We start from the raw sequence: 16943 nt of genomic DNA on the forward strand, positions 1-16943 counted from the left end.
CATGTGCAGCCGTGCTCCTGATACACAGGTTTTTCCATAGAAATTCAAGCGGGAATATCTCGACAACCATAGGCTCGTTCTCGCTGAAATTTAAAATTTTGTACCAGGAGCGTATAGCAATTCAGGATCTGGCACGACAATCCCCCATGTGCAGCCGTGCTCCTGATACAGAGGTTTTCCAATAGATATTCAAGCGGGAATATCTTGAGAACCATAAGCTCTGTCTCGCTGAAAGTTAGAATTTTGTATCAGGAGGATATGACAGTTCAGGAGGTGGCACGACAGTCCCCCACATGCAGCCGTTCTCCTCATACACAGGTTTTTCCATAGAGATTCAAGCGGGAATATCTCGACAACTATAGGCTCGTTTTCGCTGACATTTAGAATTTTGTATCAGGAGCATATAGCAATTCAGGAGGTGGCACGGCAAATCCCCATGTGCAGCCGTACTCCTGATACAGAGGTTATCCCGTAGAAATTCAAGCGGAAATATCTCGAGAACCATAAGCCCGTTCTGGCTGAAATTTCGGATTTTGTATCTGGAGCATATGACTATCCAGGATGTGGCACGACTAGTCGGGCATATACCCTGATGCATACCTTTCTCTAATGAACTTCAACCGGGAATGTTTCGGCAACGATAATGATCTTCTGAATGTTTTGTGTCAGAAGAATATTGTATTCTAATAGGGTTTTTAATAGTTTACTTAACAACTAATTGTTCCTCTTGTCCAGTTTATATCGTGAATAGAGGAAGAAAAAAATTTTCACCATCTAAACTGAACTGTAGGTTGCGTAGTTCTTAGCTTGGTATCGTTTTGCATACATTAGAGTTTGTAAAAAGATATCAATTACCAGGTCTCACCACGAGGAGGTGACTACGCACGAGACCCGCCCTGGACATATATAAATGATTTGTCCCAGTTTTGATCAGTCGTTGTTTTAATTCGTTGTAGTTCTTTATCCATGAAAGTGTGTACCACCACGTTCAATTCAATAAGTAATTCTAACAGATGTAGTAATGCTGTCTATATTTTTAAATTTTAATTTTTATCATTATTAGTGCTGCAGTAAAAAGTTTGCCTGAATCGTTACAACAGGTTGTGAAAGGAAAATGGTAAGACTGCTCTTAGAACTCCCTATCGTGTGCCCAAAAATTGAATTGTGTGTGAGATCTAGTCATACACCTCGTTTGTGACGTGCTAATACTAATTATTTCTAAAAATATTGATTCGTGCACTATTAAATTAGAATACTAGGAAAGCTGAGAATGTAATTAAAAGAATGGTGTCATGTATGTTTTAATTACAATCTTTTGCAATTGAAAATTTAATCCATTTATTTTTGAAGACTTCACTGCTACGTAGCGATGAAATGTAAAAATTAATCGGTATTGCTACTTTTGTCGCTCATTATTGTGTTCTTGGTTGCTTTAGTTACAGACGGGATATCTCTGACCTGATTTATGCTCTTAAGCATAGAGTGCGCTAAAGATCTAGTAATTTTTTCCCTCCTTGGTTTTTCATACTTTCGGACACGAGGTTCTGTTTCACGTCTGTTCTAGTCTGTATTTTGTCGATGATCTATGTGACTTATGAATTTAATAAGAACATTTGTTTTCAAAGTAATCTTACAATTAGTAAAACAAAAGATATGAGAATAACTATACTTCGTTTATAATTTTGTGTCTCTTAAGTAATAATAAAAGTTGTGTAGTAGTAACCTAAACAATAGGAAAAGTTTTTGACACGTATATAATAATGTGACTCTTAATAAATGTTACAACTTTGATAATTTTTTTTAATGAAGATATTTACAATGTAGTACAAAATTTAATTTTAACAATGAATAATTCTTATTTCTTATTTCTTAATTCGTAATTCTTATTTCGAATCAAATGGTATGTTTAAATGAAATTATAGTTTTTAGACGTCAAATAACCTTTAAGTATCATACGTGAGAAAAGGAAAAAATCAAATTGACAGCAATGACGGATACTGTGTATAAATACATGAAAGTACAAAACAGACCTTATAGTATAAATGACTTAGTTTCAAATCTCCATAATGAATATGGCAAAACAGCTGTACAAAAAGCTATAGACAAATTGGTGACTGAAGGGAAGATATTTGAAAAAGTAGGATATTTATTACCTAATGTAGTAATAGATCAATTTAGCTAAAAGATTTTTGCATTAGGTCTATGGAAAACAGAAAATTTATTGTCCAGTTCAGGATTCGTCTCACGACATAGAAGAATTGATGAGAATAGACAAAGAATTACAGGCCCATGCTAATGAAGTTGAAAGCAAGTATCAAGAATTTGAAAGAGAAATCAAAGTACAAGAGGCTTTATTATCATCTATGAAGTCATCCATCACAATCGAAGAAGCAAGAAGACAAAAAATTGAACTTCAGAAGAGAATAGCACTATTGACAAATAAATTAGATGGATTAATGGAGGCAAGCGGGACTGAAGACTTGACTGAATGCAAGAAAAAAGCAGAGAAAGAACTAAACGAATATTCACGGGAATATGCAAAACGAAAGCGTTTGTGTACTGAAATTTTAGATTGTATACTGGATAATTATCCTGGTAGTAAAACTGAATTATATGAAGAAATAGGAATAGATCCAAAAGTTGTTCAATGATATGTGCATTATCAATTTTTGAATGTAATAAATTGTAAATTGTATTTTATATTTGAGTAATTCTTTTTTCTAGTATTTCTATGCGTATGTAATTATTTAAATTTATATTTTAAATTATTTTTTAATTAACTGATAATTACTGTTATAAACTAGTTTATATGTAACTTATAAGTTTATTCGTAATGATATTCAATAAATTATCAAATTATTTAATTATATTCGTAAATAGTATTGTATATTTTTACTGTAAAATTATTTCTATTGTAAGCTGTGTGTTATGTTAATGAAAATTATTATTTTGCTTCGTTTATATTAGTATATATCATTATCATTTGGTATGGAAGTGTATTATTCACACAGAATATTCATCCTTCATTATTTCTGTTCTTTTTAATGCAGATTCAAAATATATCTCGTAAGAAAATCATAAGAAAAATACAATATTTACAGTATTGTAATTTTTAAAGATCTTCATAATTTATTATAATATAATATTTATATAAAATATAACTTACAAAGTCATTTTCACAAGAAGAACCATTTACTGGTATACACAATTATTAATTAAACAATTAATTAGTTAAACTATGAAATTGTATAAAGACATATCACATTAATTTTCGCGGTAACATGCGCCTTGTCATTATGGCTTTTGCACTTGCTATTTACGCTAAAATAAGTTATATGAATTAAACTGAATTTCTATATGAATTAAAAATAAATTTTAATTAATTTTTTTAAAAAGAAGATTTATCGAATTTATATTTGTAACTCTTGCGACAAAATGATTTGCTATACTAATAATTAAAGATATCTCTGTTCGTCTGGAGTGTATATTGATTAATATGACCCATAAAAACATTGCGAAATTGATTTATGTATAAATGTACTTAAGAGATAGTAGAATTGGTCGTTAAGGAATAATAGATCAATCCGAGACTGTTAAGGGATAGTGGAATAGGTTGTTAAGAGATAATAGATCAATCCAGAATTGTTACGAGGTAACAGATCTTAAGTACAATAAATTTGCGATATATATTTCTGTAGAAAAATCTTATAGTAAAAGCAATATTAATGAATATTAAATTAAAGTTAAATTTAAAAAATATTAAAAGCTATTAAATATAGTAATGGAATAGAAAATGTATAGTTGTAAAATGTAGTATTGGATGTTTTAAAATAAAATAATTTATAAAAGTTTAACTAGTAATTCTGTTCGATGCTTAAGATTTAATTATACGATGATTAAGATGATTAATAATTTATATAATACGTTTGAAGGAGAAAATCCTTGTAAATCCCTGTAAATTTCGTGTGAGCTAGAATTTTATTAAGATTGAGTTGAACGATTTATTTATAAACAGGTACTTTGGAATAATAGAAGGGAAAGATTTTTCTATATTTTAAGGTGTGTAATGATCCTAAATGTACGAAGTACATGAGAAAACTGATTCATCATTTTATTGACAGTTCATCATTAAATTGACAATTATACAAAGAAAAGGGACAAAAAGATTTTCTAAAATTTGTCTTTCAAATATGTACATTTGTATCACAATGTATTATCATTTCTAATTAATGAATGCCGTCTACAAGTATTCAATTATCTTTTCCCAATTATCAATGCTTAAAGATAACGATATAAAATATAAGTAGTTGAAACACATATATACTATCAGGCAGTCCAATAATTATTTCAGTATTTTCTTAATTCTCTAAATTCAGCGATCTAATTTGCACAAAAGATTTGTAAAATATATATATATATATATAAACCAACAAAAAGGAACGCACGGTTCCGTCGTATAATCACCATTTATTTTCCTTGTGCTACAATTCTCATGATTTTAAGGGAAGCTCGTTTTCTCGCGTGTGCTTGCGCGTCCGTAGCTAACACGCTCGCGTGAATATTTTTATCATAACACAAAGATCTCTTGCGCGATGCACCGAATAAATATACGATCGAACTTACATAACGGATATAACTGATTGAACGTTTTCATTCAACGTGTCTTCACGCCTGTTGTCTGTACAAAGCTCCTGCGATACTATTCTTAAAAAAAAAAAAAGAAAAAGAAATACAGAAGAGAAAGAAGAAAGAAACAGAGAGAGAGAGAAAGAGAGAGAGAAGTTATATTCTGGGTAACACAGTGAGATTATGTAACTACTTAATAAAAATTGAATTGCACATTCGTTCTTCGTGCGGTTTCGACCACCAGAGCATTTAAGACTTCGTAAGATGTCTGGTCTTTCAGAAATCATGCTGACCGAACGACACGATGTGAATCACATGATTCGCCTAATGTCCCAAATCTCTCCAATGGAAAATATGGTCTGCTCCATGAGCTGAACGCGTGCTGAGTGCGCGCCACGAGCGTTCGATGTCGAACCTGCGGTGGTCTCTGGATGCGTAGCCACGTGAACTCCTTAACGAACCGGAAGAACCGTTTCAACGTTGCCCATCAAGCGGCACAGATCGTCTTTAGGGACGCGCAGCAGCGGGTTTTCATAGATTGCAAATGGCACAGCCATGTTCTCAGCCTGTCAATCAGCTCCGCGCAATCTGACCCCTCGTCCACGCACTCATCGCCCTCTGGTTCTAAAAAGAGATTAACATAAACCTAGTTTTCTTTTTTTCTTTTTTCTTTTTTTTTTCACGTTGAAGTATTTTTGATTGTATTAAAGAGGAAGCGTTGATACCAAAGAGGAATTCGGAGACCTGTACTTATATTTTATTTGAAGAAGTTGAAATTTAATTTCTAAAAGTTTCAAGGATCCGTGCACTCTGTGCACGTCGTTAGTTAAGTAAGACAGAATTCATTGTTTTTTTAAAACTTACGTAACACTTTAGGAAGGTGATTAATGTTGTTGTTTGATTTATAATATTATGTACAAGTAAGGAATGATCTGAGACCCTGAAATGAAAACTGTGAAGAAGAAGTGATTATCATAAATATGATACATCTACTCGGAAACAGAAAATAGTTACTCCACAATGAACAGGAAAAGACACCAAGAATATCGAAATATATGATACGTTTCACGTAGGATTATCACAAGTTATTCATTGAAATAGCCATAGTATATACATAGAAACACTGGAGAAGGGAAACGAAGGTAAACGGAAAGTATTCACTGTCTCACAAGTGAATTGCCACGAGTTCACAGAGTTGGGGGAACACTGACGATGAAAAATGCGACGTGTCAATTTGTCACCATTTCAAATCACCTTGTTATAGCGTTTTTTACGGCTACGCTGTTCGTGGACGATGATTGCAAGAAATGATCGGGCAAATTAGATAAAATAGCAAAGAAGAAATGGAGGAGACACCTGCGTACAATTACAAATTATACTTAATTTCGCTGTACAGAGAAGGATGAAGCAAGAAAAATGTTATTACAGAATGAAGTGAGAAAATAGGCAGGGAGGAAAGTCGTCGGTAACGATAACATTTAACTCGGACACGATATCGACAGAAAAGACAAAGAGGAGGAGTCTTGTAACCCCAAGAAGAAAGTGAATACATATCGTTGGCTTTTGATACAGATTTCTCTTACCGCGAGCATCGCCCTGAAGACCGTTTTGATCCCGTTTGCCTGATGCTGCGAACCCCGTGCTCACCGTACTCTTATGCCTGAACGGGCTAATTTTCGGATAATTCAGATCGTTGATCTTTGACATCGGACTAACCGTGTAGTACGAATAATTCGTATACCTCCTGGTAGTGGTACCAGCAGCGTATCCGTTCTTACTATAACTATTATTGTCGTTACTATTGTTTACTTTAGTCTTGTATTTATTGGCGTACAAATAACTGGCAGTGGTGTAGGTGTATTTGGTCGCCGGTGTGGTGGCGGACGATGTGACGCGTTTGTAAGGATTGCTCGTCGACGAGAAGAGATTCGACGACGGCGAGGAGTATTTGAATTTCGATTGTGGCGTGCTGTGTGTCGTCGATTCCCACGGATACCTGTGTGACATAGCATTACGGGGCGAGGATTATCGATGGTACAGCATTGCTCGGTGATCTGTTCTCGAGTTGGTCTCAGAAAAGTTGGACAAATATTTTTTACTACTCGATTACACATCCGCCAAACACGGAGAAAAAAATTGTTGCTTATTAAACAATGTTGGACTCTCTAGAGTCTTTGCAATACATATTAAAAATACGTGACTATCTGGACGACCATTTGAAAATGCATGACAACCACCTGAATAGAAAACTGGCTTTACTGGTTACGACAGTGATTAAATATTTTGATCAACGTATTTTCATGACAATCGTTTAGATATCATCGACTACGACAAACGAAATTACAGATTTTCGAAATTATATCGATTATATCGCGTATTATATTTAGTATATTACCTGTACTCTGTATTGTTGTATTGAGCATATAGAGGCCGATTGAGGGCTGTTGGGTTGAAATTGCCGTCTCGGCGCACGTACGTTGGAATGTTTTGCGTGTAATCTGGTATAATATTCTCGTGTTCGGCCACACATTTCCCGTTCAGGCAATACTGAAATTTTCAAATACTGAAATTACAATCAGTGATCTCGCGAGAAGAAGACCGATATAATAAGGTAATAAGAAGATATATTTTTTTCTAAATTCCTGTTTTCTAAACTAATGCCAGAGACGAAAGGAGTATTTTATACTTGATACAATCTCTTCTTCGTTATTTTGATAGAACAATTTAAATTCTTTATTGCTAGGTATATTTAATGAACGTTTTTTACCTGGCCGTCTCCACAAGCAGAACCTTCCGCCGCTGGACGATAGGCCACGCAGTATCCTGAACCAGCGTCAAAGCAAAATAGTTGAGCGCAAACTCTATCGTCTTTCTGAAACGTTGAACGATCATTTTATTGACACGAAACTAACGATATAATGGATGAAAAGATGAATTGACGTTGTAAAGCTTACGAAACAGGCGCTCGTTCCGCGATCCTTTCGACATTGTGCATCCAACGAAAGAAGTTTCCCAGGTAAAACTCGAGGAAGAGCTTCGTCTTCGTGAGGTGCGTTGTACAAGCACGTTGCTGTGTCACCACTGGAATGGAAATATTGCAGTTTGAATGGTTTCAAGTTCAGAGAACAATTGAAAGTAGCAACAATTATTTGAAAAAACATTAGAGAAATTAATTTAGCCTGCGAAGATCGCATAAATTTTCATCTGTGTACACATTGGCTCATAAAAGTATCTGAACGTTTTGTGACCACAGCAGAATATATAATAATTGTAATTTCTAGATTTCTAAATTTTCAAACTTTATCATGATGGCCGAGTCTCATTATTTATTTTTATTATAGTTAATAAGATTTCGAAATTGTACAACTTACAATTCGTGCAATTTTGTGATTAATTTAATTAGAAGATAATGATAAATAATCGATAATAATAATAATAAATACTAATCAATAAGAAAAATTTCGTAATTCCTACTATATAGTAGTTCTCGAATACTTTCGTGAGCTACTATCTAAAAAAGTGACAAGGGACTGGACAATTATGACACAGTCAGAATTAAAAATACAACCACTAAATCAGGATTGGACATAACTTTTTGTCAGTTATCATTTGGGAATACTTGTTTCTGGTGAATATTTTGACCACAAAGTATGTTTGAAATCTCCTGATTTATCTCCTGTGTATTTTTCTTCGTTTCTTCCTCTAATTTGACAACGAGCTCTTGAAATAATATAATATAACCGAGAGGTTCATAAACCAACTGAATGAATCATACTTCAAGAAATGGTGAAACGACGACACGCTGCAATGGGACCATTTAAAGCCTTTCTCGGTGTGTCTGAGATCACTCATAATGTAGCCATCCTCCCAGCGACATTTTTCGGCCCCTGGACCTCCGAGGTAGCTGGGTGGTGGCGAGCCATCGTGAACTGCGCCAAGCCTATGATATTTGCATTTCAATGTCATTTTATCCTTCATTCAAACGTGTTTTCAACACAAATCAGCATTATTTTTAGAGAACACAAATTTTTCAAGAGTAACGGCGCGAAATATTAACGGATAAAAATAGATAAGAACTAAAGTGAATTTAACGAAAGACATTATTTTACCTTAATAGTAAAGAATGATATTGTTATTTTTGACTCGCAGTCTTGTTTTCGTCTTTTTGCTAATTTATGGGATTTTAAATTAATACGCTTTTTGAAAATTTAGAGCGACCAGAACTGGCATTGTTAACAATGAACAATTACGTCCCGGATGTGACATTAATAAAATCACAACTAACCAGCGTAATTATAAATTATAACTGCAAAACAGAAGCCTAACTTATAAGTATAGACTATGGATTTTTATGCGATTATTCATATTGTTGGAGGATATCATTTAAAAAGTAGAATCTTGATGGAAAATTATTTTACCAATCATTGTACCAAGATATACTTTGGTAATATATATATAAAAAACCCGCAGACTACTCGTAACTTGGTAATTTATTAGTATTATTGTTGTTGCGCAAAAAGATACAACTGAAACGACCAAGTTCTACAATTTGTAATTCTCGAATTTTCGAATGGAAATGACGAGTGGACTTACAAATGGCCAACTTCGTGTGCTGCGACGATAATCCCGCTAAATCCGCCCGTGTCTTCGATAATAGCCACCGAATTCACTTTTTCTAGGCGTTTATTCACGACGCAAGCTCCACCCACGTACGCGAATCCTGAATAAATGTACACGATTAGTTTGAAACAATTTCTATCTTTACATATTGCAATTAAAAATGTTAATGTCAGTTACTGAGTTCAGACGTTACTTGGTTTAGACTAACAAGAAGCTGCATTTTTAGCGAGTTAACGTTTGTACCACTACATAATACGCGAACGTGTCTTTAATTTCGAGAACTTTTATGTTAATTTAATTTAGATGCTACAATAATCAATTGATTATTATTATCATGTGTATGTAATGGATCAGCATCGAATTCAAGCGAACGTTTTGGAAACCTTTGAACTTTAATCTAAATGGTGATGGTAACATTAATATTGCCATTCATATTGAAAAGTTATGTCAAGAGGAAAAAGTAACCAGTCGTTGATACGAGGAAGTTAGATTTGGAAGGAAGACGAAAATATTGAAAAAAAATTAGTCGAAATGTATCTGCGACGATCTGATACTAACAGTAACAGTAAGTTAGTGAAATTAAATTATTTTCCTAAGGCAAACTCGACATCTTCCTTATTATAATTGAACATCTGTGAATACAGTTATTATTTAATCAATTGCTTCTAAATTAAACAAAACTATTTATATAATTAATATTTCCATTACATTACTGTCGAAACAAACCATTACGAAATCTTTGAATCTTTTGGAAAGTATGTATTTCAAACTGTTACTGAAACTTGAATGATTCGAAATTTGAATACACCTTGCTGGAATCCACGATCGTATCGCGATAATCCAAGTTCGTAGATATCGTAGATAGAATCACGACTCGATCGTTGATATACGTATGTAACTGGTATTTGAAAGTGAGTACCTGCTGCAATCAATCGTATTGCAACGTGAATTCAGCCTGAATTATGAAATCATTTCTGCTGTCCTTCGTATCGTATTTGAAGATCGTTCGTTCTCAAAAAACGAAGACACGTTCTTTGGTAAGATGTTACTATTATATTATATTAGATACGAAATTCTAGCGAATATTTAGCGATGGTTATTACTCTGTTTAATTAAGTAGACGATTAATTAGAGAAAGCTGGAAGATAACTGTTAGGCCTTTTCTAAATGGGCGTCTCTTAAAAGTTTCTTGGAAAACACGTAACACTTATTTATTACTATCTGAAAAATATATAACAACCTTCCTAAAGTTATAATTTAATAACAAATTTTATAATAATCAGACAGCGTTAAATTTATATAATAAAGTTCAAATTCTGATTAAACAGTAAGTTAATAAATTAGTAAATTAATGATATGTACAATAAAATTATTTGCTACCTAAGGTTACTTAATCTTACGTTACATTTAATTTGAAATTAAACTGATCGTTTAAATTTAATATATCGGGCTATTAAATGAAATTTACTGTATCGGGTACACTAATGTATCAGTTGCGACTTAGATTCTGTTTCGAAATTTTCGTTTCCGCAAGAACGTTTTAAGAAAACGCGTTTTAGACACCCAGTTTGAGAGAAAAGAATTATAGCTGATTGTAAACGGGCAGCGTGCACTTGTTAATTTACGTCGATTAAACCAAAGCTTTCGAGAAAAAAAAAAAAAAAAGAAAATATCAGGACTCTTTGTCTATCGTGAAAATCGTGTCAAAAGTCAAATCGTGTTTCCTCGGTGATAATTTTTTCAACAAGCTGGAAAGAAAAGAAAGAAATCTCTACTTGATGTTCCTCGCTCGATTTGTTCTTCACCTCAAACGCGATTCTCGATCGCTTCTTGACTAGAATCAGACTTACCAACCGTGGTCCTCGTCAGTAACGCAGCCAAAGAAGCAAAAAATGTCGGCGTGAGTGATTGAAAGGGACAACACAGTGAACAGGATACACAGAGGTGGATACTATTTGTCGGATTATCGTTGGACTAACGAGGTACCATCAGGATCGAACGATCAATTTGAAAGAGTTCCATGTGTGAGGCAAAATGTGTATAGGAAAGTAATTGCAAAATTACGATTGTGATGCACGTTTGCACGTGAAACACAAAACAAAGACACACACACACACACGCGCGCACACAAACACACAGAAACAAACTAGAAAACCGTAGCCACTGTGCAAAAGAGTGAACGAGCTGAGAAGATTCACAAAATGAAGAGAACTTTCTCACAGAAATGAGAAACTTTTCTTTCTCTTTCTTTTTTTGGTCAAGCATAATTGACCGCTTTCGTTTTCGACATACTGTACGCTCGCGAGTGAGAATCACACGGGGGAGAGTGAAAGAAAGACAGAGTGAGAGTGCGAGAGAAGTGGAGGAAGGCAAACTTGTGTCCCAAACTAAGAAAAGTGAGATCCAGAAACAAGAAAACACGCGTGGCAGCAAGCCGCGAACAGTATATTTTACGCATTGGCCGCTGTTTTCTGTTCAGCCATTCTTTTTTTTTTTTTTTTTTTTTTTTTTTTTCCTTCAAGTTCAAACGCACAGAGCGAAGAAGGTTCGTTCAAGCTATTAGAGAGTGAGAACAAACACAAGTATAGACCAAAGCAACGTGGACGAGTTTAAAATGGCACATTTTATTCGAGGCTTTTCCAAAATGTACATACTTTGCGAGAATCGTTCCAGTGTTTTGTCAAAGACAACAGTGCGACGAGTAGTTTGAATCGAAATAAAGTGAATCTTTGATTGCAAGTACTAAGTAAATAAATAATAACTAAAAAAATAAAATAACTAAACAGATGTAAACGATATAATGAAACAGATTGAGTAAGTTAATTAATTAATTGTTGAAGAAACAATTAAATTTTGTTGCAGTAATATAATTTATAATGTTGTCTATTTTTCAAGTTGTTCGAAAACCCTCCTACGATCCTTCAATTTTACCCTTATTTCAGCAACTAAACAGGATGCATGATGTTTTAATGAAATATTTTACACAAAAATCATGCATAATGATAAGATGCCTTTTTAAATTTAACCCTAGTTAAATTTAAGATGGGTAGTTTTTAATTTTAGAGAAATACGGTTTGCTCGAGAATCGAAAGAACGCAGCAGGGTTAAATTTTACAAATGTTACAGTGCAAGTACTATAATACAAGTTGTAAATTTCATATATTCTTGGTATTTAAAATTTTTAATTTAAACTTTAAGATCTCGAACAGTATGTACCATGAAAGAACCCTGGTTTGTGAAAGCTCGAGAACTTCCTTCGTCGTATATTTTCAACCATACGATACACAATCTTTTTCCATAGAGTTGCAGCGAAAGGAATTTTAGAATGGAGAAATAAAAAAAAAAAGGAGAAACAAAAAGAAAAAGAATGTTCGCAGAGCAGTGCACATAGATAGGAGATCAAAGACAATTTTCTGTTCTCGTCAAATCTCGTTTCTTTCGAACCCGAGAAACGTACCTGCGGTTCCTCTATTGCACACGTCATTCGCGTATTGCCTCCTGCACATATCTAATCTGTAACGCAACAACAAAAAAAGTTCCTCTTTATCATCCTCTCTGTTTGTCTTCGGACCACGTCACGGGACAATTGTTTGGAAAACGTGCCGCTCGCATGTGTCTAATGAATCCTCTAAAGTATATAATATCCCGTGTAACATACGTATATGTTATGTTCATTCTGAGAACCTATCGTGTTTTTCACATATACTTTCTATTAAATCATGATACAGTAATGTACAGTAGTCTGTAATGTACAGTGATTGATTGTCGGTGTGTAAGGAAGATGTACGAAACACTGATCGTTCAAATTTATCTCTTTATATCTCAATTATTCAATGATTAATAAAAAAATTATTACAAAGAATGAGAAATATAATATCAGTAATATAATTTTAGTATAATATTTTACAAATCGTAGAGAGATAAGAAATCTCCAGATTTATCATCCATAGAAGGCCTTTTCTTCTTTTTGTTTATTTAATGAATGCGCGTAAAAAGTCTGGAAGCTTGCTATCTTTCTCTGATTTACAAAATACAATTCTGTAATGTATACAAATATTATATTTTATGTGGACAAAACACATTCTTTCAATAAATTATTTAACGAATGTTGAACATTTTATTTTCTATGGTATTTATTTTATATTAATCTTTTTATTTATTACTATATTATATTCGATATTTTAATGAATCATCTATGCGATAAAATTAATTGAATTTAATATACATATATATATATATATATATATATATAATATATATGCAATTATTTTCGTACAACACAATAACCTCCTGTCTACTTCACAGTGATACAAATAACTATACTTCGTATGTTAATAAATTCATACAACAAAAATCTACTAAAAAATACTAAAGAAAATATACTAAAGAAACTGTCTCCAGAAGAAAAATAAAAGGACGCATGCATTTTTCGTGCAACGAAAAGTAATTAAGATATAAAACGATAAATTTCCGACATCCAATGGTCAAACGGTAACATTCCATAATACGCATTCTAAAGAATTAATGTCGTACGTGAAAAATCGTGTTCTATTGAAATCATTACGAAAGGCATCGCAATAGTTAATGGTATTGATTCACGAGGAGCGGCATTCTCACTTGACTGATAAGGAAAAGCAAACAACCGTGATGAAGCGATATCACACACCGTGTGTCCGAGTATGTTCTCCTCCTTGTTGAGGACGCGGCTTGCGGAAGGCGATAGCGTGGAATTACGGAAAAGCAAACACACTACGAGTAGCACGCGTGTAAATAATTGCCAATTAGCGAGAGAGTTGCATCTCAGGTATGAATAATTACATCCAATTCCTCTTTAACAGCTTTGGAATCGCGTTGTTTCCTTCAAATCGCACGACAGAGTACCATATATGCGTTTAAGACGATCTCGACTGTTGAAAGAAGAAGATATTACATATACAGCTGGCTCGCCAAAGTGTTCAAGCACTTGTCACACTTTGGACAAATTTTTACGTACAATGTATCCTGTAATGTGAAACATTTCGAAACATTTCATTCACATTTGTGACGAAAGGCAACTACTATATTGGCAAAGTTTGACAATGTATGTAGATGTTGCAATGTAATGTAAGTACATATCCGGAAGTCGGAATTGAATATTGCGTAGCATATAATATTGTATAGCATTAGATATTGCAATGCAAGTGTATGGAATTTATCGCGAACATGCATTTAGGAAAAATAAATACACATTTGAAAATAATACAATCAATGTTAAAGATGATTCCACTGAATATTAACTACGATACTTTTGTAATTGTTACGAATATACATCTTGTAAGTTGTCTTCAGATTTGTTTTTATCGCTGATATAATCGCAATGGTTGAGCCTGAAAAACAGTGCTGATAAATTTTCAAAATGTTTCACATGACACACATAATACATGGATAAAAAGTCCCTGCAAACGTTTGAATTCTTTCGCGAGCAACTGTAGTTGAAGTGATAACCTTTTCTAAAATATGTACAATGAGGCTTGTTATTGTGATTTACTGGTCTTGGACATTCAAATGAAACTTTCGACACTATGTACACATGCTTGTTGAGTCTTAGATTAAAACAGTTTGAACGGAAAGTTTAAAGGATACGTATGTAGATTATGCTCTTCAATCTGAGTGGTTTCTGTGTTCGACCGTATTCGTTGATGATAAATTTGTACGCTATAATTATAATTAAAGTTTAGTAGATTCGTGACTAATAACAGGCAAAATAAAAAAGCCAACGCGCGCGCGCGTGTTATTGATTACGTGTATTAGTGGTACCATTACCTATTGAAGTTCAATTCTACTTTACATTCTATTTCGTTTCTACGAGAGAAACAACGAATTTGTGCAATGTTTCACAAGCTTGTTCTTCACTAAAAACAGCGTACACTATTTTTAAATAACTACAAGTTTGATATTCAACACCGTATTTGCGCTAAATTAACTTCAACGCATCAAAAGGTTTATACTTTCTCGTTTGATGAAACGAAGCTTCTCTATCATTAAATTTAGTTCATTATTTCAAAAATTATCAAACTGCACACTGTGATATTTCTTTTGCTTTCTGACTGCCACGGTGTTTCTCTTCTAATAAATATTTTAGAATGATTAATATCTTATTGGTAAACAGTGACACTAAAACAATATAAGATATTAATATCAATCATTTACAGTGAAAGTAATATTATTAAATGAAAAATGTGCTCTTACAATTTGTTATCAATGTGAAATAAAAATAGATAGCACTATAGCTGATAATGGTATCTTATTGTAATGTAATATTTTACGAACATTAGTTACATAATTTAATAATTACAATTACACATTTACATATGTATGTTAATTATAATTTTACTAAAAGTTAATCTTAGATAATTTTAATAAAATTAATTTTAATAAAAGTTAATCTTAAAAAGTGTGGCAGCTAAGGTGTGAAATGAAACGTCTACGTTTCATTTATATTTTTGTGGAAAGTAACATCAATGTTAAATATTTCAGAATATTCCAAACGAGAAAGAGCACCACTTTTGAACCGTTTACCCCCATAAACGCACCCATTCCCCATCGTGGTACGCCACTATTGACATTACTCTTATACTACGTTTAAGCTACGAGTAATGTACAATGCCAACTACGTTAAAAGGATATTAATAAAAATAAAACGAAATAAAAAGAGAAACAAACGGACAAGTTTGAAAAAAGAAAAGCGTGATCGCTATGTAATAAACCATACCGGCAGTTCCCTTAGTGCAGCGGCCGCCTTTCCTACGACGGCACATATCATACCTGTTTTGCGAAATAAAAATCAAACAGTATGAAATCACCAGACAGCTGTGTGGTAAAACAGTAATAGCATAATGTCGGGGCCATAGAACGTATTCGTTATTGCGTGAAATTCGATCGAAATCCGCGCTCCTTAAATATTTCTAAGCGCTTTCTCCCTTTCTCTCTCTCTCTCTCTCTTATAGTTCCAATCGTTACAATAATCGTTTTTTTCCTTTCGAGTTTCACCGTTCTTCGATTTGCTCGATGAGAAAAGAGAAACAAATCGTTCAACCCTCAAGCCTAATTTGAAACTGACTTAATTTCACTTTGATCTGATGAATTAATAATCGTAGATACGACGTACGATTTATGTGTAATCTCGTTGCCAGGTTGCGAATTTTTATGTAATGATACTGTGTAAGAAAATATAGCAGAGTTGCATAATCCTTTGCGATATTTAATTTCTGCTAGAGCCACGTTAATTAATCAATCAATCATGAAAATTCGAAATTAATTAATTTTTCTGATTGCCAGTTCGGTGTGAATTTAAATACGTGCGCTTATTAAACCAGAGTCCGAAAGTCCGCTTAAGGGTTGAATTACGTTGGCATCGAAAGATGAAGAGAGAAAAAAAAAAGTGAACAAAAAAGGGGAAGGGGAGAAGATTCCGTATGTTAATCACGTGAAACGTAATGTGGAAATTAAATTGAACCGAAAGAAATGTACACTCTTACTTTGTGACGGCGACAGCGATGTCGTACACCGGAAGTCGTCTCTCTCGGAAGAGATATTTGCCCATGTCGGTCAACGCAGCTGCCGAATCGATCGCGTCCCGTCCAACGCGATTTCTTTCCAAATACGGCGTAGCATCTCTTCCCTGGAAGATATTGTTTAAAGAAAAAAAAAAAAAAGAA

At 33.6% G+C, this 16943-nt stretch overlaps 2 protein-coding genes across 7 annotated transcripts in view; one reads left to right on the forward strand and one right to left on the reverse strand.

Annotated features, from left to right (window-relative positions):
* Positions 1-1535: 1535 nt before the first annotated feature.
* LOC122531912 (homologous-pairing protein 2 homolog) lies at positions 1536-2700 on the forward strand. 5 transcript variants are annotated; one of them, XM_043660209.1, is made up of 3 exons: positions 1536-1624; positions 1923-2137; positions 2199-2700. In XM_043660209.1, exons 2-3 carry the CDS (start codon positions 1988-1990, stop codon positions 2649-2651), a joined length of 603 nt encoding a protein of 200 aa, XP_043516144.1. In that variant the 5' UTR covers positions 1536-1624; positions 1923-1987; the 3' UTR covers positions 2652-2700. The 5 variants fall into 5 exon arrangements, with proteins under 5 accessions (XP_043516144.1, XP_043516147.1, XP_043516145.1 ...); XM_043660212.1 differs by having other exon boundaries at positions 1545-1563; XM_043660210.1 differs by having other exon boundaries at positions 1570-1790; positions 1930-2137.
* A 1386-nt stretch (positions 2701-4086) lies between these two features.
* The window catches only part of LOC122531904 (A disintegrin and metalloproteinase with thrombospondin motifs 8), a 102265-nt gene continuing 89408 nt past the window's right edge, over positions 4087-16943 (reverse strand). Inside the window, exons 9-17 of one of the 2 annotated variants that reach the window (XM_043660191.1) lie at positions 16764-16906; positions 12704-12759; positions 9220-9346; positions 8402-8566; positions 7581-7707; positions 7394-7498; positions 7022-7173; positions 6210-6622; positions 4087-5250 (exon numbers count right to left, since the gene is read on the reverse strand). In XM_043660191.1, coding sequence (XP_043516126.1) covers positions 5114-5250; positions 6210-6622; positions 7022-7173; positions 7394-7498; positions 7581-7707; positions 8402-8566; positions 9220-9346; positions 12704-12759; positions 16764-16906 — 1425 coding nt within the window. In that variant the 3' untranslated portion in view covers positions 4087-5113. Of the gene's footprint in view, positions 5251-6209; positions 6623-7021; positions 7174-7393; positions 7499-7580; positions 7708-8401; positions 8567-9219; positions 9347-12703; positions 12760-15997; positions 16051-16763; positions 16907-16943 lie in introns of both variants that reach the window. The other variant, XM_043660192.1, reaches the window with a different exon arrangement.

The sequence above is a fragment of the Frieseomelitta varia genome, unplaced genomic scaffold (assembly GCF_011392965.1).
Source record: "Frieseomelitta varia isolate USP_RPSP 00005682 unplaced genomic scaffold, Fvar_1.2 scaffold_426, whole genome shotgun sequence".
Taxonomy (NCBI): Eukaryota; Metazoa; Arthropoda; class Insecta; order Hymenoptera; family Apidae; genus Frieseomelitta; species Frieseomelitta varia.